General features: G+C 51.3%; 1 protein-coding gene across 11 annotated transcripts in view; it reads right to left on the bottom strand.

Annotated features, from left to right (window-relative positions):
• The window catches only part of Vrk3 (VRK serine/threonine kinase 3), a 28,314-nt gene that overhangs the window by 639 nt on the left and 8,020 nt on the right, over positions 1-19,655 (bottom strand). For 2 of the 11 annotated variants that reach the window (XM_013124223.3, XM_013124224.3), the window contains exons 4-14: positions 18,577-18,717; positions 16,771-16,965; positions 14,527-14,591; positions 12,855-12,921; positions 11,719-11,803; positions 11,023-11,128; positions 9,163-9,255; positions 8,166-8,298; positions 7,127-7,247; positions 4,644-4,702; positions 274-433 (exon numbers count right to left, since the gene is read on the bottom strand). In XM_013124223.3, the coding sequence (XP_012979677.1) occupies positions 285-433; positions 4,644-4,702; positions 7,127-7,247; positions 8,166-8,298; positions 9,163-9,255; positions 11,023-11,128; positions 11,719-11,803; positions 12,855-12,921; positions 14,527-14,591; positions 16,771-16,965; positions 18,577-18,717 (1,214 nt within the window). In that variant the 3' untranslated portion in view covers positions 274-284. Of the gene's footprint in view, positions 1-273; positions 1,252-4,643; positions 4,703-7,126; positions 7,248-8,165; positions 8,299-9,162; positions 9,256-11,022; positions 11,129-11,718; positions 11,804-12,854; positions 12,922-14,526; positions 14,592-16,770; positions 16,966-18,576; positions 18,718-19,655 lie in introns of those variants that run through there. The other 9 variants (XR_005873300.1, XR_002385978.2, XR_001197392.3 and 6 more) reach the window with 9 other exon arrangements.

Raw genomic sequence — 19,655 nt, 5'->3', positions numbered from 1 at the left:
ATGGCCTGAGTTTCATGAAAGCCTGTCTCAAACAAACAAACCAACAAGCAAACAAACAGCAAAAGTGGGTCAGGTATACACCATCACATCTGGGTGCCTTCAGAATTTTCTGGTCACACAGATCACCCAGCTGAGTTCCAGCTGTCTGGCTTCCTCTTGAACTAATTTCAGGAGCCCACGGGGAAGCCAAGGGTCTACCCGTTGCTGGGTCTGGGGCAACCAGTCCCTCACAGCCTGGTTGGGGCTTAGGAGTTAAAACTACAACCTCCTCACCTGGATTCCACCTAAGGCACCATCTGGAGGTCCAGGGGGTCATAGGGTGACACCCGCAAATCCTTCAGCAGGGCTTCTAGATTGTTCCTCAGCACAGTATAAGGCGGCTTCTCCTCATAATTGAGGGCCATCACCACCTTCAGGTACTCCTGCAGGGTCTCTGTGGTCAAGACACCCAAAAGCACAGGAGAGGGCTTAGAGGTGGCATCCGCAGTCCCGTGTCGGCTGTCCGTGTGTGGGAAGCGTCAGTGGAACGGTAGCCCCAGAGCGCTCCCCAGTCAGGGTCAGCAGCTGTAACATGGACCAGTCACCCACCATGCGCGTCCCATCCCGTACTACCTCCCAGCAGACCCCTGCGAGGAAGACCTATGTGCGCCTCTCACGTGGGGCCTGTCGGCTCCAGCTGAGGCAGGACGGGAATGGGAGCCCGGTGCACAAACGGAGTCACAGGGCAGAGGGAAGCAGATGGGTGTCTATGTGACCAGCGCGAGCTGCAGGCAAGCCCTATGTGCAACCAAGCATGCTTCAGAAAGGGTTCACCCACGGGGAAATGGAAAACAGAATATAGTTCACAGCAGCACAAAAGCAGGCATGCCAACCTGCAAGGAACCATGGAGACGACCTAGCCTATGACGTGTGGCTTTGAGAGCCACATCACAGTCTGTATCCCGACAACTACAATGTATTGATCCTGGCAACTGCCACGACATTCTTCTATAAAACTGTCACAGCCTCAGTCTTGCCATGGCCCCTCCAACCCAAGCCTGGTGTAACTTCTCGCCAGCCGTATCAGGTAACCTTGGACCTGTAAGGTAAGTGTAGGCACTTACATCACACAGGTTAGAAGGGCTCTTTTTAATTTGGAAAAAAAAAGTCTTACTCTGTAGCCCAGGCTGGCCTGGAATTCACTATGTAGCAGTATGTAGCAGAGGCTGGTCTCCAGTTCCTGACAATCCTACTGCCTTGGTCTCTTGAATGCTGGGGAAACAGGATGATACCATGATGGTACCATTTTTATTATTGTTGCTTTGTTTTGGTTTTGAGACAGAGTCTCTATGTAGCCCTGGCCAACCTAGAACTCACTATGTAGACCATGTTGACTTAGAACTCACAGAGCTGGCATCAAAGATGTGTACCAACCACACCTGGCCTGACGATACCTTTAAAAAATATATTTAATGTGTGTGTGTGGGATGCCCTCAGAGAGCAGGAAGAGGGTCTTGGGTCCTCCACAGCTGGAGTCACAGACAGATGTGAGCTATACAATGTGAGTTTTGGAGTTGGACGCTGGTCTCTGGCAAGCATCGTCTGGTCATCTCTCCAGCCCAGGGCTACTTCCCCCTAACTTTACTTATTCCATATGTGGAGGTCAGAGGTGGTGTTTTTATTTTCCTGTGTGTGTATTGTTCTCTATGTGAAGGTCTGTGTGTGTCCAATGCAGAGGTCAACAGCAGCTGCTTCCTCTCGGTGTCACACTCCACTTTGTTTTCTGAGCAAGGCCGCTCACTAACCTGCAGCTCATTGACCCAGCGAAAGAGTTGGCCATCGAGGTCCACCTGTCTGCTGCGCCCAGCACTGGGATTGTAAGTACCCAGTGCTGTGCAGGCTTTTCACCAGGGTGCTGAGATCCAAACTCACAATGGTTTGGAAAAGAGGAGGCAGCTGTAGATGCAGCAAGGCTGCCATGCACAGTGCTCCTGCCTCCACGACAGGCATTCATCTCTCCTCCTTCAGCGGCCACTGTTACTGCCCACCTCCTGGGCTGGCCTCAGACTATTCTGGGCTGATGAGGAGTCTACCCCACAGGGTTCCTGCACAGCAGAGATCAATCTGTCTGACTGGGAATAGCCACAGAGGCTGCACTGCACTGAGATCCCATAAGACCAACAGATGAACCAGATACCACTCAACCCAAGACTTTAGCTCTTTAAAAAAAAAATCTGGGGCTGAAGAAATGGATCAGATTTGGGTTAAATTCCTAGTACCCACATGCTGGGTCACAGCCATCTGTAACTCCAACTGCAGGAACCTAACACCTCTTCTGCCCTCTGGGCACTATACAACCTAGTGTACATGTAGGTAACACAGTCAAACATATGAAATAAAAATGATCTTTAAAAAGAGCATCTGGCTAGGTGGTGGCGGCCCACACCTTTAATCCCAGCACTTGGGAGGCAGAGACAAGTGGATCTCTGTGAGTTCAAGGCCAGAGAGTTCTAAGACAGGACTACACAGAGAAACCCTCAACAAAACAAAACAAAACAAAACAACCAAACAAACAAAACGTCTGCTTTAGGCCACTGTTAAAGTGATAGACACTGATACACAGGCTCACCATACAAGCACTGCCAAAGACTATTCTGGAAAGCAGGGCTGTGGAGAAATAGAGTGACAGGACTCACTGTTTATGCTACACAATTCTCTGGTTTAAATGTTCAATTTTGGAGGTGGGGTACTGGGACCTCACACTTGCTTTTGAAGCATCTATTATTTGGTATACACACAGTCCTCATTGTGCTGCATAAAATATTTAAAGATTTATGAATTATGCGTGTTTATGTGCACCTTTTGTGTTCACTGCTCATGGAGGCCAGAAGAAGGCACAGATCACTGAACCGGGGTCACAGATGGTTGTGAGCTGCCATGTGGTGCTGAGAACAGCACCAGGTCCTCTGCAGCAGCAGTAAGCACTCTTTTTTTTTTTCTTGGAGACAGGGTTTCTCTGTGTAGCCCTCGATGCCTGGAACTTGCTCTGTAGACCAGGCTGGCCTTGAACTCACTGAGATCTGCCTGCCTCTGCCTCCTGAGTGCTGGGATTAAAGGCTTGCAGTAAATACTCCTAACCACTGAGCCCCCTCTTCTTAACTTCTACTGTTGATGCACTGAATTAATCACATGACTATTTATGTGTGCATGCATGTAAGCGTGTTCACGTGTGTGCAGGTGCACGTGCATCTCGCCATGCTTGCAGAGGTCAGACAACCCTGAGTGCTGGTCCTCTCCTCCACCTGGTTTGAAGCAGTGTTTCTTGTGCTGTGTATGCGGGCCAGCAGGCCGCAAATGTCAGGGCCTCTTCTACTTCTGCCTTCTGTCTCCAGGGGGGAGCACTGGGTTTAGAGATGACGTCTGCATCTGGCTCCATGCAGACTCGGGATGTGAAGTCAGGCCCTCACACTTACATGGCAAACACTTTACCCACTGTGCCATCTTCCAAGACTATATTCAGTTTTGTTTGGTTTTTCGAGACAGGGTTTCTCTGTGGCTTTGGAGGCTGTCCTGGAACTAGCTCTTATAGACCAGGCTGGTCTCAAACTCACAGAGATCCACCTGCCTCTGCCTCCCAAATGCTGGGATTAAAGGTGTGCGCCACCAATGTTCAGCATAATTCATTTTTAAAGTCAAAGATACTAAGTACTTTTTAATTACAAAAACCCCAACCAAATCCTACAAAAGGCTGTTGGTATGAGCCTTTGGTCTCAGCATTTGAGGCAGGTGGATAAAAATCAGTCTCTGTCTCAAACAACAAATAAGTATTAATGCAAGAACCCTCCATAATCTACCTGTCTCAAACAAGGAAAACAAGGAACCCAATATCAGTAATATAATTCTATTAAAAAATCACAGGGCCCCTTTAATCCCAGCACTTGGAAGGCAGAGGCAGGAGGATCTCTGTGAGTTCGAGGCCAGCCTGGTCTACAAGAGCTAGTTCCAGGACAGCCTCCAAAGCCTCAGAGAAACCCTGTCTCAAAAAACCAAATAAAAAAAAAAATCACAGGGCCTACCAAGCAGTGGTGGCGCACACCTTTACTCCCAGCAACTGGGAGGCAGAGGCAGGCAGATCTCTGTGAGTTCGAGGCCAGCCTGGTCTACAAAGTGAATTCCAGGACAGCCAGGACTACACAGAAAAACCTTGTCTCAAAAACCAAACAACAACAACAACAACAACAACAAAAAAAAACAAAACAAAAGCCGGGCGTTGGTGGCGCACGCCTTTAATCCCAGCACTTGGGAGGCAGAGGCAGGCGGATCTCTGTGAGTTCGAGGCCAGCCTAGCCTACAAGAGCTAGTTCCAGGACAGCCTCCAAAAGCCACAGAGAAACCCTCTCTTGAAAAACCAAAAAAAAAAAACCAAAAAAACAACAACAACAAAAAAAAAATGACAGGGCCATCCATAAGGCTCAGCGGGTAAAGGCACTTGCCACCAAGGCTGACAGTGCAAGTCTGATCCTCAGCAAAGAGAGCCCTGCCGTTGTCTCCACACTCACGCTGCACAAGAGGTGCCCACAGCACACACCCCTGGGAAAACTCAAACAAGAAAAGCACAGCAGGTAAAGAAAGCCTCCACGGCACGAGGCCTGCCTGCAGCATACCTGAGGCCTTGCGCCAGCGGCGACACAGTCCCACAAAGAGGTCAGGGTTGTGCAGATACCTTCAGGGCAGAAGCACATGGGAGGAGAGATGTGTTAGGACGCCGTGTCGCCACATACATACACATACAACACATATTCACGCACGCACTCACGCACACACTCAGACACACCCAAGGCCTACACTGCTCAAATGTGGTATTCACGTCTCATCAGATTTGCTGTGAGAAGTCAATGAATGCACACAGCGCCATAGCTCTGCTGAGTGTGGGACCAGCAGTCAAGTTCCCAGAGCTTCTGCTCACAGCAACTTCACCAACAGTCAATATGCAGCCTTCATAGTATTACTAAATTTTTAGTCTCTTTGAGGCATAATGTCATGTGGCCCAGGCTGGCCTTTAATTCACTCTGCAGTTGGCAATGACCTTGAACTTCTGACCCTCCTGCCTCTACCTCCTCAATGTTAGGATTACACTAGGCTGGCTCATGGGGTACTAGACAGACCCTGTACTGATTAGCTCCAGGCCTAGGAATCTGCATTTCTGGTGGCTGTGTGTGAGCTTACAAGTAAAGCCCAATTCCACACCACTGGATTAGTTATTACAGATATCTTCAGTAGGAATTCAAAACATAGAATGTTCTAGTGTGCAAGGATTGACCACAGGCATGCACACACATACACACCACTTAGGAAAGACAGACAGTACTTCTGGACCCTCCCCAAGTCCCGTGTTCCACTGATTCTCCGGTCTAGACTGCCAGGCTGGTTCTCCCGTTCATCTTCTCTCTCCTGCTCCCGGCCAAACTTCCTGTTTCTTAGTTCCTGTCCTGGTTATGGGCTCACCTCAGGCCTCCTGCTCTGTGACTCTGTGAGGGCCCTGTGGTCTCTCTCTGACCAGGCCCAACACCACCCTCCAAGTGCCTGTGGCCCCCCAGTGCAAAATTAAAATTCAGGAACATAATGTCCACCAGCAGCCCCTGTGGCCTGGTCTCCGTCACATCCTTCCCTGCCCCATGTCCTGGACCCACAGCCTCACTGCCCCTCACTGCTCTCTGCAACCTGGGAAGAGGGTGTCTCTGTTCCCTGACTGCTCCAGGTCAGCACTCTCTCCAGCTCGGGCTGCTCCTTGCTACATGACCTCTGTGTCCGCACTCAAGTCCAGACTGGGCCACAGTGTTCCTTACTGCTTATGACTCCACTCTGTCCTGGACACACAGGCATATTCTCTGTTGCCAGACGTGAGGACAGAGTGTGGACACAAGGAAACCAGCGGCGTGTTGTGGAGAGCCTCAGGAGTCGAGGCTCTCCACCTGAGACCTAAGCCAGCACACCTGGTTAAGCTGCAGTGTTTGTCCCTAATCCAAGCCACAGGAACATGTCGTAACTTGACACTCTTGGTCTTTTAGCCTTTGGGTCACCTGCTCACTCCACTGGGCTTCGTTTCAAGAGGTGCAGAGACAGCACCACGTGTTGTGGCTGGAACAGGGGGCTAGGTAGCAGGTACCATGGGGGCACAATAGCCAACTGTATCAAAGCACCCTAAGGTCAGGACGTGAAGCAGCGCCGTGAGTGCTCCCTGGGGTGCTCCCTCTTCCTCAAAGATCTCATCCTCCCAGGGCTCCCGGTGACAATCCTGGAGACTTCAGCTGCCTGTGAAACCCATCCTGGATGGTCGGGGGCCCTGCTGCTATCCAGTCTGTACAGATCCAGGACCTTCAGGGACACCCCAGGGCCAGGAGTCTGCTGTCCTTGTGCTGAAGCGACACACCCTATGAACCCATTCAAGGCCACATTTCCTCACCATACAGCAGACCCTAAGACCAACATCTAACTGACGAGCACAGCAGAGCGACTCCTTTCAAAGCTAGTTTTGTTGTCTTTGGTGTCACATAGTGACCAGTCCCAAAGAGTTTCCTACCGCTATCCTAGGTGCTGAACAGCAGTGCCTAGGGCACTAACTTGTATCTATCCTTGGTGCTGAACCCCGGCACAATGCTTCTCTCTGTTCTTACCAACTGCGTAAAGAACAACTGTTAAGACTTGAAGACTCACATGCTGAGACCAAGGCACTAATCCTGGGGGTATGGAGGCTGGGTAGCTAGGGGTGCATGCCCTGCGAATGCAGCCTGCGAATGCAGCCTGCGAATGAGTTGTGGTGTCATGCATGCAATGAGCACACTCACCTCCTAACCCTTCAAAGCTTGTTACTCAGGTGCTAACTATATAGCAGTTCTTGGTGGGAGAACCCTGGGGCTCACAGCACCCAGAACAGTGGAGCCAGAAGCCAACCCTGGTTGGCATGGCCATAGAGCCCAGAGTCTCTTCTGCTGGAGTACGCCACAAAGAATGTACTTGAGGCTGCAGAGGGTCATGGCTGTGGGTGGTCACCTTTCCATCCCTCTTACTCCCTGCTGGGATGTGAGCTCCTCCCCTACCTGAAGGAGTGCCTGGGCTAATCCTGGGTGCTACAGACCCTTACACTCACATCTGCTTCTGCCTAGTGATCTCCTCGGTGTTGGGAAGGCAGCTTGTCCATGGCAGGGACCCATAAAGCCACTTGAGCATACAGTAGCCCAAGGTCTGGAGGTCACTGCGGCGGGAGGGCCCTGGGAGGAAAGGGGAGAGGTGGTGGCTCAGTCTGGATGCTCTGCCTCCTCATCTGTCTGCCCCTCCACCACCCAACTGTCTCAGCCATCACTGCTCAGTCCACAGCCTCCCTTATTCTCTGTGCCTGTCACCTACTCCAGTACCCCAATGTCCCCATCTATTCGTCTTGTGTTGATACACTTATCCAATGAGCTCTGGGGGCCTGTGCATCAGACCTGGCCTCTCCTCTCCCAAACAGACAGGAGTTTCCAATCATTTCCCACACAGTTAAGTGGGAAAAGATTGCAGCATGGACTTACCTGATCATAGAGGAGACAAAGCAGGGCAGAGAAGCCGGCACTCTCCCTTTGCCTCCTAACTCACTGTTTAGACAGCTATGTCCTAAATTAAGTTCAAGCTGCTTCACTTCCTGCCCCTGAGCAGAACAGGCACCATCCCTGCTCAGGGACTTTAGTCTGATGGAAGTGTATGTGCAGGCAGATGGACGGTGATGATTCTGAGACTCAAGAAAGAGGGGCTGGAGAATGCCTAGGGCTGTCACCCCTCCTGCACACTTCCCACGGACAACCAGATCCTCTTCTTGTTCAATCTTAACTCCCATGACACCACAAGGATCTCAGGCTCTAGGAATGGATGGCCCCTTTTCTGCACCTGCATTCCTAGGTGACCCTAAGGCAGCACTCATCAGCTCCAAAGTCTGCCAGATTGGGGCTCAGAGACTCAGGAAGCACGACAAAGCCACTCTTCTTTGTTCTAAATCTCATATCCCCACTGCTCAAAGGCCACCATCCACAAACCCTTCTCACGCCCAGGACACTGTCTACATCCCCAGTCCCACCACAGCACCCTTTATGGCTGAGAACCCAGGGAGCTGCGCAGGGTGAGACGCGGGAGTCACGGTGCTGGGCCCCGCTCACCGCATCCCTTGTGCGTGTCTACGCTAATGAACTCCAGGTCTCCCTCGTGTGGGCTCCTGCTGCCTTCTTTGTAGGCCACGTGTTTGCCCCCTGGGCAGTAGCGGAAGGTGAAGCCATATCCCACCAGGGTCACCTGTGGACACCAAGTCACACAGACCTAAGGTCAGGACTACAGCTGGGTGTCGCACAGACTTTCAGCAGCTGTCTACAACCCGACAGCTGTAGAGGGGAAGGTTCGACATTCTATTGTTGCAGGTTACACAAACCCAGCTGCATCCCTGCCTTGGGCCTCGGGTGAGACTAAACATCGCGGTGGATCAAGTGGGTAGTGGGAACTGTTCACCTCACAGCGGCTGGGAAGCAGGGAGGAATGGAGGGAAGACGCCCCGGGAAGCCGTACTCCGCATTTCCACCACCTTGCAAAGACGCCACCAAATGCTGGCTCCATCAAGAGATATGTCCCCTGTGGAGCCAGGCGCTTTGTCCCAGGCACACAAAGCCCAACTCCGAGGACTGAGCTCAGCACCCACACTGCTTTGTTCTCCTGCCTTTGCCTGGACTCCCAGCACTCCGCCTGCCTCGGCTCTGAAGTGCCGCCAGCCCAGGAGCCTACAGAGACACCTCCTATCTCAATTGTAACCCTGGCTGTACTGGAACTCACTATGTAGACCTCAAAACTCACAGAATAACCTGCCTCTGCCTCCTGAGTGCTGGGATTAAAGGTGTGCACCATGCCTGGCTTACAGTGACTGAACTGATCCTCCGTATTCACTTCCTGAATGCTGGGATGACAGATGTGTGCCAACATGCCCAGTGTATGTGGTCTCAGATAGGGAACCCAGGGTTGTTGTTTTGTTTGTTTGTTTTCTTAATGTATGCTGGGCAAGCACTCTACCCACAGAGCCACACCCCCACCATCACAAAAAGGGGTGTTTGAGAGCATGTGTGTGCTCGTGTGTGTGCGCGCGTGCGCGTGTTGGAAGGTTCTGGCTCTCACCTGGCTTAGATCCTCTGGATTCACGAAGACATTCTCGGCTGTCAGATTCCCGTGAACATACTCATTTTCATGGAGGAACTCTAGAGCATCCAGCTGGAGGAAGAGGAATGGTACTGAGGTGCCACAACTGACAGAGCCATGACAGATGAGAAAAGAGCAAAGGTGTCAACCTAGAGACCACCACACTGTGACTGACGGGGTGTCCTGTCAAGTTCTAGCGCAGCATGGTGAAGTTCACTGTGGTAGCATGCTTAGTCATGGCTCAAGTTAGACTTTCTGAAGAAATCAGCAGTTAGCTGGGCGGTGATGTGCGCCTTTAACCCCAGCACTCGGGACGGAGAGGCAGGCGGATCCCTGTGAGTTCAAGGACAGCCTGGTCTACAGAGCAAGTTTCAGGACAGCCAGAGCTGTTACACAGAGAAACCCCAACAAAACAATGAACCAGCAGTTAGCTAATATTTGCCTTCCCACATACCTCCTGTGCTGATCTAGCGTCCCTTTGCAGAAGTAACCAGCATCCTCCAGCATCAGAGCCCCTTCCTGGGGGCTCTAGCCAGCTCCAGTGTTTACTCATCTCTAGACCCCTCCCTCCCGTAACTCTGGGGCCACTTTGTTCTTCTATAATGCTCTGTAAGCCCCACCCTCTTCCGCTTGAGCCTTCATCTTGCATTTAGTTTCTTTGGGGCAGCTCAACCCCACATGGCCTGGCAGTCTTTCTGCCTTACAGCACCCCTGATCCTTACCTGGTATTGTGACGGATTTGTCTGCTGTTCTCGGCACACGCTGACCCCACCCCGCCACACTGGGCGGTGCTAGGGTGTTCACCTCACCTAACAAGCACATCGCTCCCTCGGTGCCTGGTTCCTCATGCTTCATTAAGCAGGTGCCATTTCTTTTTTGTTGTTTTGCAAGACAGGATTTCACTGTGTAACCCTGCTATCCTGGAATTCACTCTATAGACCAGGCTGGCCTCAAACTCACAGATCCATCCGCCTCTACCTTCCAGGATTAAAGGTGTGCACCACCACTACCTGGCAAGCAGGGCTCATTTCTAAAAGCCGACTGTTTGCCAGAGCCCTGTCCACCTAGCTGAGAATGAAGACATGAAGATAGGATTGGCTGCTCTCTGCTCCATTCCAGCCAGAGAAAGCTGGGTACTTGGTGACTATTTAGTGAGAGCATGCATGCATGCATGCATGAATGAATGAATGAATGGATGAATGAGTAATGTCTCTGTACAAGCTGTGGTGGTCTGAATGAGATGTCCCCAGTAGTCTTGGGTGTTTGAATGCTTGGTCCCTGATCAGTGGAACTGTTTGAGAAGACTTAGATGTAGCCGTTTTGGAGGAGGTGTTACTGGGGTTGGGCTTGAGGTGTCAAAGGCCCCTGCCATTCCTAGGGCTCTCTCTGTTTCATGATTGCAAGGTGTGAGTGCTGGCTGCTGCTACTGCCTGCTGGCTGCTACTGCCATTCTACCAGCATGGACTCTCGCTCTCTGAAACTGTAAGCCAAAAACAAACTCCTTTTTCCTCAAGTGGCCCCTGGTCATATTTCCTAGCAATAGAAAAGTAAGCCTTGGCCCAAGCAGTCTCCTTGGCCTGGAAAGTTCTCTTCTAGGTACTTCAGCGTTCTTCCACCCAGCATCGTAGCCCTTCTCACTCATCCTGAGAGTGCAGGCTCAAAGCCATGGTCTGCACCTCTGTTCCAGGCCGGGCCTCCAGGCTCACCTTGTGGGACATCACCACCCCAGCGACTAGGCCACTCGTGCTCTGGCCTCTGTGCACCCATGAAGATGAATTAACCTGCCTGCTGGGGAAGCTGGGATTTGAAGAGGGTGCGGAGTGGTTCTGGGGTACGTACCAGCCTGCAGGCCACCTGCAGCACACACCTCTCTGATACTATGTGCTTTGGGTTATCATCCAGGGCTGACTGAAGGCTCCTCCCCAGGCTGGGGAAGACCAGGAACCTAGAAGACAGAATCATGGGAGCTGGAGGTGTGGGATGCTAAGGTCTGCAAGGTATGCCATAGGACCTGGGCAGGGTGTCCTGGGCAGGTTAGGACACTTATCTCCAGTGCTAATCTACAGCTGTGTATTCCTGCCTTTGGGCTCACTGCCCGCTTTCCTGTAAGCTCTCACAATGCCCTGGGGCAGGCATGGGGCCTGAGGTTTTTCACCCCTTAGCTCTCCACTTGTTTTCCCCAATTCTCACATCCCAGTTCCCAGCAGCAGGAGTCTCTCAGGTAAGCCAGCCAGCTTACTCTTGGGTCTTAGCCTTCACTCTGCTTCACCTTGGTTTTTCCCTTCCCCTCTGCTGCCCGGATAAAAGAAGACAACAATTAAAGGTAGTGAGACTTTGCTGGAGGAGATGCCAAGGTCACCTGCTGCTCTGTAAGTCAAGCTGAGTAAAACCTACCACTTGGAAAGCTGGACCCACCCTGGTCATGTGAGCCACAGGCCCATTCTGAGGAAAGGCAATGCTGTCCCCTGAGAAATGCCCACTCGTGCAGCAGAGGGGCCCCTGGGTGGGAAGGGGGCGGCCAGTGAGGTGGCTCACCTATACTTGTCCTGGTGAATGCCGAATCCCACGCAGGTGGGGATGGCCAGGAGCGGAACCAGGCGCTGCTTCCTCCACTTGCTCACTGCAGGGGCAGAGTCAGGGTCAGCTCACGGCCAGACGCAGGCTCGTGGACAACCCTGCTTAGGCCAGAAGCAGACAGAGCCCAGGCCAGACGCTGGGTCTCTTCATTTGTCCTCATTGGTAGGCCATCCTTGTGGGTGACAATGAGAAGAGGCGGGACAGGGTGGGCATATCTCTGATCCGTGTCTGCCAGTACGGATCTGCCAGTAAATTTCTGAGCAGTCATGCTCAAAGCTGGCATGAGGGAAGAGGTTAAGAGCATCATGGAAGGGCTTTGATGAGCTCAGGTGGCAGAGCGCCTGCCTAGCATGTACAGTGTCTTCGGTCTATCCCCAGCACTGCATAAAATCGCAGGTGACAAAGCACACTGGTAATCCCGGTACTCAGGAGGTGGAAGCGGGAGGTCAGGAGTTCAAACTCGAGTGTGACTACATTTTTACTTCCAGAAACCCAGGACTACCTGAGACCCAGTCTCAAAAGAGTAAAAGAAGGAAGAAGGAAGGAAAGAAGGTGACCTCTGAGTTCGCACACAGGGCTGACAAGATGAGCAGAAGTCTAACCAGCCACAGTGGCACCGGGCCCCTGGCTAGTGCAGAGGGACTGGGTGTTGAGGTGCGGCCGGGTGCAGGCTGGCAGGGGAGACCTACGGGGCTGGCAGTTCAGCCCCTGCCAAGGCAGCAGCACAACAGGAATGAAGGCAGCTGGAGAGCACCCAGAGTGCTACCTCACCACACGACAGATTTCCACAGCCCAGAGAGTGCGGCTAATAGAGCGCAGACATAAATACTAGGATACCAGGGTTATGTTTGTTTTGAATGTAAGCAATCTGATTAAAATTTCCCTAACAATTTGTGAGGTGACAGTAAGAACACAGTGTCGTGACAGTGCCGTTTGTCTTTCCAGAGCTGCTACAGGCCAGCCCCGCCTGTCTCCCGAGGCCAGAGGTTGAGGGTGCTGGGAGTCAGGCCGTGGTGTGGGTCTTTGGTCACCACACCACTGAATGTCTTAAGGACCCTGTCACTTGACTCAGCTGCCCAGTCCCGGTGGAGTACCTTGCGCAGGCTTGGCTGCTCTCTGAAAGAAGTTCTGCTCGTTGAAAAGGCGCCCATCCTTGGAGTCCTAGCGGTGAGAGGAGGGCAGAGGCTGTCACACCAAACTCCCTTAGACAAGGGCCCCAAATTCCCAGCAAGCTCCCAGTGCCATACCAACAAATTCAGTTTCTTCCTGTCCCTGTATGGTACAGTTCCTGGAAAACCACAGCAAGAAGGCTGTGCTTCTCAGTATCCCTTTGATTATTTTATGGGAAGATCCATAGTCTGCCCTACACATGTGGCTCTTAGCTAAAAACTTCATCTCCTGGCCTCGTCCTTTGCAATGAGGACATGACCAGAACTGCCAGGGAGTACTGAGAACCAGTTTCAAAAACAATTGGGTCAGGGCCAGAAGAGATGATACTGGGGGTAAGAGCACTGGCTGCTCGTGCAGAGAACCCAGGTTTGGTTCCCAGAACCCACACCAGGCAGCTCACAGCCACCCTTAACTCCAGCTCTAGGGGACCTGGCACCTCTTCTCGTCTCTGTGGGCACCACACACGCAAGTGGTACAAAGATACGCAAGCAGGCAAAACACTCATGTTCATACACATAAAATTATATATATTTTAAAGACTGGACACACACACACACACACACACACACACACACACACACACACACACACACACACACACACGCCGTCAAGCCAATCCCTTAACTATATATACTATCCCCCCTTGGTTCTTAAGACCATGTCATTAAACACAGCCAGGTCTGTCTGGCACTCCTCCCTCCCTCTTCCCCAGTCTCCCTTCGCTTTCTTTCTCTCCCCTCCCACAGCCCCATACTCCTGTAGGACATGGCCTTGTGTATCCAATGCGGGCCTCAAGCCCGTGATGTAGCTGGACTTTAAGTTCTTGATCCTCCTGCCTCCACACTCTAGGTGCCACACCTGGCTTGTCAGTGGTGACAGAGCCTGGGCTCTGTGCATGCTGGGAAGGCACTAATTGAGTCGTGCCCCAATCTGATTCCTTTCTCCCTTCTTTCCTCCCCTTCGTTCTCCATTCCCTTCTTCTCATCTGTCAAGTTTGGAACACAGTGGCTACCTCAAAGACTTGCTGACAGAATCCAGTGACAGTGCACAGGAGTCACTTGGCTGGGGTCTGTCACACAGGAACTAAGAAAACTAAGAAGCAGATGGTACTAGGCCTCAGGGAGCCTGCAGACATATTCCATCCCGACAGCCTCTTGCTCATGCTCTCTCAGACTCTCTGCTTCCTGGCTGCCACAACAAGAGCTGCTTTTGACCACACCTTCCCCACATGATTCGAAAGTGAGATGTTTTGCTTGGCAACTCCCTCCCCATATGATATACTCATATATTTCCAAAATCATGAACCAAATAAATCCTTCCTTCATGTGTTCTACACAGAAATTTTGTCACAAAAACCTGACACACCCAGTGCCCGACAAACACACTCTATGTAGGAGGCAGGCAGAGGCACTGATGCAGAAACTTGGAGCTAAGAGGGGACAGGGTCACGTGACCAGGAAACATCTCCTCACCTGTGTCCCCCAGAGAGAAGGAGTGTCAGAGTCCCATGGCTCTTCATAGACTAGGGGTTCAGGGGTCACGGGATAATTTGAAAGTCCTACACCCTCCTTTCTGAGCTGTCCCTGGGCCACTCACCAGTTTGAGTGAGAATTTATGCTTCCAAGTCCTCGAGTCACAGGGGAGGACAGAAGTGGGCTCAGCTGTGGAATGGCAGAGAGAAGCATCACAACTTGAGGGGAGCGTCAGGGCCACCAATCCCTAAGCTGCTTACAACCGGAGCCAGTTCTCTGGTTCCCATGGGGAAGTGTATATGTGGTACTCAACACCTGCTCCTCCATGTTTCTCTGCCTCCCTCCTCTCTTCAAAGTTCCAGGGATTGAATCTAGTCTTCTATTAGGCAAGGGTGATATTCTGTCAACTTGACTCTAGCTGGCAAGAAGGTCTCATGAGGGATTGTGTATACTGGCTTGGTCTGTGGGGGACTGTCTCAATTGAGGTGGGAAAACTCAGCCCACTCCCCAGGCAGGGGTCCAGGGCTCTGAAGAGTGGAGAGTGGAGCCGAGCACAAGCAAGCGTGCAAGCGAACATGCAAACATGCTGCGTTCAACTCTGCCCTTTGTCTCCTATGCAAGCGAACATGCAAACATGCTGCGTTCAACTCTGCCCTTTGTCTCTATGCAAGCGAACATGCAAACATGCTGCGTTCAACTCTGCCCTTTGTCTCCTATGCAAGCGAACATGCAAACATGCTGCGTTCAACTCTGCCCTTTGTCTCCTATGCAAACGAACATGCAAACATGCTGCGTTCAACTCTGCCCTTTGTCTCCTATGCAAGCGAACATGCAAACATGCTGCGTTCAACTCTGCCCTTTGTCTCTATGCAAGCGAACATGCAAACATGCTGCGTTCAACTCTGCCCTTTGTCTCCTATGCAAGCGAACATGCAAACATGCTGCGTTCAACTCTGCCCTTTGTCTCCTATGCAAGCGAACATGCAAACATGCTGCGTTCAACTCTGCCCTTTGTCCCCTATGCAAACGAACATGCAAACATGCTGCGTTCAACTCTGCCCTTTGTCTCCTATGCAAGCGAACATGCAAACATGCTGCGTTCAACTCTGCCCTTTGTCTCCTATGCAAGCGAACATGCAAACATGCTGCGTTCAACTCTGCCCTTTGTCTCCTATGCAAGCGAACATGCAAACATGCTGCGTTCAACTCTGCCCTTTGTCTCCTATGCAAGCGAACATGCAAACATGCTGCGTTCAACTCTGCCCTTTGTCTCCTATGCAAGCGAACATGCAAACATGCTGCGTTCAACTCTGCCCTTTGTCTCCTATGCAAACGAACATGCAAACATGCTGCGTTCAACTCTGCCCTTTGTCTCCTATGCAAGCGAACATGCAAACATGCTGCGTTCAACTCTGCCCTTAGTCTCTATGCAAGCGAACATGCAAACATGCTGCGTTCAACTCTGCCCTTTGTCTCCTATGCAAGCGAACATGCAAACATGCTGCGTTCAACTCTGCCCTTTGTCTCCTATGCAAACGAACATGCAAACATGCTGCGTTCAACTCTGCCCTTTGTCTCCTATGCAAGCGAACATGCAAACATGCTGCGTTCAACTCTGCCCTTTGTCTCCTATGCAAACGAACATGCAAACATGCTGCGTTCAACTCTGCCCTTTGTCTCCTATGCAAGCGAACATGCAAACATGCTGCGTTCAACTCTGCCCTTTGTCTCCTATGCAAACGAACATGCAAACATGCTGCGTTCAACTCTGCCCTTTGTCTCCTATGCAAACGAACATGCAAACATGCTGCGTTCAACCCTGCCCTTTGTCTCCTATGGCTGAGACCAGCCCCTCAAGCTCCTGCCTTAATTTCCCTACTACTATGAATGGAGCTGTGACACGAATCCACCTCCTTCTCTGTTGAGGCTTTTTGGCAGGGTTCCGACAATGCACAGGACAGCCAGCCCTCATCTTGCCCATCACCTTGACAGGCCTGGAGAGCAGCAAGGCCAGGGAAGCGCAGTTCCCAGAAACTGGACGACTTCCTGGGAGATGGTGAGGTCCTAAGGGCTGAGGCCTCAACGATGGACTAATCCTTTGAAGGATTCCAATATAACAGCATCACTGGGAGGTGGGCCCGAGCTGGAGGCGAGCACGTCCCTGAGCGCCACACCTTGCCTTGGTCACTCCCTGTAACCCTTTCCTCTGGGCCTGGGTGTTCTGCTCCATGTTCCCTCCCTGCCACAATGGACTAGCTCTGGTCAAACACTGAGCCCTAGTTCATCGTTCCCTCTTGAAATTGCCGTCCTTAGGCATTACAGTGCCTTTGTCCGTGTGGCGCATCCTGTGCACAGGGATAGCGTGTACCTTCATAGAGAATGCCTTGGTCATCCCGGCTCTGCAGGGTCCCCAGTGTCCAGTGCTGCCCTTTCTTGTCTGTCAGCTCTGTCCCTGTGGGCAAAGCCTGGAGCGAGGTGGTCACCCAGCTCCTCTTCAGCGTCTGAGGACTTAGCCTGGAAGCCTGTGGGCTGCCTCTGGGGGTCGGGGGTCTGCTCCTGGTGCCTGCAGGGCGATGACCAGTTAGAGAGAAAGTAGCCCAAGAGAAGCAGTGCCCTGGATGCTGTTCCTACTCATCTGTGGTTCTCCTGGTGTGTCTGCAACCAGGGTCTCTGTTCCACAACACCGGGGACACACATGGGCTGGGTCTAGACAAAGAATCGAATCAGAGACAAAGCAGTCAAGATGGACATTGGGACGCGGGGCGGTGGTGGCGCACGCCTTTAATCCCAGCACTCAGGAGGCAGAGGCAGGCGGATCTCTGTGAGTTTGAAACCAAGCCTGGTCTACCGAGCAAGTTCCAGGACAGGTTCCAAAACAATACAGAGAAACCCTGTCTCGAAAAAACAAACAAACAAACAAACAAAAAAAAGATAGACATTGGGGCAAGAAGAGAGAGGTGGCTGAAGACGTCAAGGGAGGCTTCCTGGGGAAGGTTCATCAGAGCAGGGTCTATTGGCCAAATACAAGTTTGCCAGGGAGAAAGGACATTGCAGACATTCACCCCAAAATACCCTGAAATGTGTCTTGGCTATGTGTTGAGCTAAGAAGAGGGCCCAGATGTGTTAGACTGAGGCTTGATCTTGAAGGACACCCAGGCACCGGGCCTCTCTTGCCCAGCACTGGCTGGTAAGACACGTGAGTTCTGTGGCTCTTTCCACAAAGAACATGCAGACCAGGAAGAGAGGCTGCAAGAGACACAGAACCGAAAGCGATGAGCGAGCGAGTGGGGGCAGAGCTAGCAGAGGTGCAAGAGCCTCAGCACACACTCACAAGCTCAGAAGGGGTTCCAAGAGATCAGGTCTGTAAATGGCAGGGCCTGGGGAGCACAGCAAGCCAGCAGGAGGTGTAGGCAAGCTGGTCTGAGGGAAACGATTAGAAGAGCATAGACGTGGAGAATCCCTCACGTGGCAATTCTGTATACTGGGATATGTAGTCAGAAACACAGCATGCAGATTAAATGGCAGACCAGACATAGCTAGAGAAAGAATTCACAAACTGGAAGATAGAGATGAAAAAGATCACTCAAAAACCAAATGTGATGGCATATGCCCATAATTCCAGAACTCTGGGGGGCTGAACCAGGAGCATAGCTTTGAGTTTCAGGCCAGCTTAGGCTATGTAGTGAGAACCAGTCTCAAACAAACAAACAAAGGAAATTGTCCAGGTAACATAGAATGGTAGATGATAGCAGATGTAAGACAGGTGCTGGGTTTGTGGAGTGGTGAGAGCCCAGGCAGAGACCACAGACCATGGGCAATGAATTCACCTTGGGGTGTGAAAGGTCCCTGGGGGGATGAACAGGAAGGGGACACTGGGAAGAAGCTCCCGGCAGGGCTGACTGGCTGACGTTTCAGTTGAAACAGTTTTAAGTTTTAGATTTTATTTTAATTAGGGCTGGGTGATTTCCCCAGCATGTAGTACCTATGGAAGCAGAAGAGGGCACCGGCCCTGCGGGAGCTGGAGTCACAGGCAGGGAGCTGTCAGGACATGTGGCCTGGAGCTGTCAGGACTCTGCAAGTGGACTGGAGTGCAAGCTCCCTTAACTGCGGGGTCCTCTCTGACCCTTTGTCCCATCTGTGCCCCATCCAGATGTGGACCAAGCCCAGCTCTCACCTGAGGCTGTCTCAGGAGAGCTCAGCCTTGACTCAGAACTGTCACAGTCAGAGAAGGAGGGCGGGAGAGAGGTGACAGTGGGTGACCATTTCACTTTCTTAGGAGAGGTTTTAGAACTGAAGTTCAGCTCTTTCCTTGAGCCTGAAAGGGAACCAAATACAGATTAGTGTTCTGAAGGGCCCTGCAGGCAGCCAATCCCGCATTCTGTGTTCAGGGTCAGCCAGGCTCTTCCCTCTGCCTTCACAGGCTAGCGCTGCTGTCTTCACTGCCCTCTGACCAAGTGTTCCTTTTTCCTGCTTATCTCCCCCTCAATAGGCCCACTTATATCCTCCATCACTTGTCATTCTGTCTTCTAAGAAACTTCTTGAAATTTTTAAAAAATTTATTTATTTTTAGTTTATGTGCATTAGTGTTTTACCTGCAGGTATGTCTAAGGGATTGAACCCAGCTCACCAGGCTTGTCAAGCAAGCACTTTCATTCTCTGAGCAATCTTGCTGGCCCAGCAATTTGTTTTTGTTAAAGACAAGGTTTTGCACCTGGGTGGTGGTAGCACACCTTTAATCCCAGCACTTGAAAGACAGAGGCAGGAGGATCTCTGAGTTCCAGGTTAGACTGGTCTTACAGAGTTCCAGGATAGCCAAGGCTACACAAGTAGATCCCTGTCTCAAAAAACAGACAAGGTCTTGCTATATGACCTAGGTTGGTCTTAAGAAAATTCCAACTCCCTTCCTCAGCCTCCTACATGCTAGGATTATAGGTAGGTGCCACAGTGTTTGGCTTTTGAATAAATCCTCTAGCTCTGTCTAGTCTGCCATTTAAGACATACGCTAAGTTTCTTATTTCAATGATTACATATGTATGTACATATTTATGTTTTTATATGTATGTATTTAAAGCACTTTTATTCCTTTCTACAAACATATTAAACATGCTCTGCAAATATTTGCTTTTTTTCTCTTAAATGTTTTTTTTTTTAAAAAAAGATTTGTTTATTATGCATACAGTGTTCTGCCTTCAGCATATTCCTGCAGGTCAGGAGAGGGAACGAGATCACTTACAGATAGTTGTGAGTTACCAT

Source organism: Mesocricetus auratus, unplaced genomic scaffold (assembly GCF_017639785.1).
Source record: "Mesocricetus auratus isolate SY011 unplaced genomic scaffold, BCM_Maur_2.0 Super-Scaffold_100054, whole genome shotgun sequence".
Taxonomy (NCBI): domain Eukaryota; kingdom Metazoa; phylum Chordata; class Mammalia; order Rodentia; family Cricetidae; genus Mesocricetus; species Mesocricetus auratus.
This window is presented reverse-complemented; position numbering and strand designations above follow the sequence as displayed.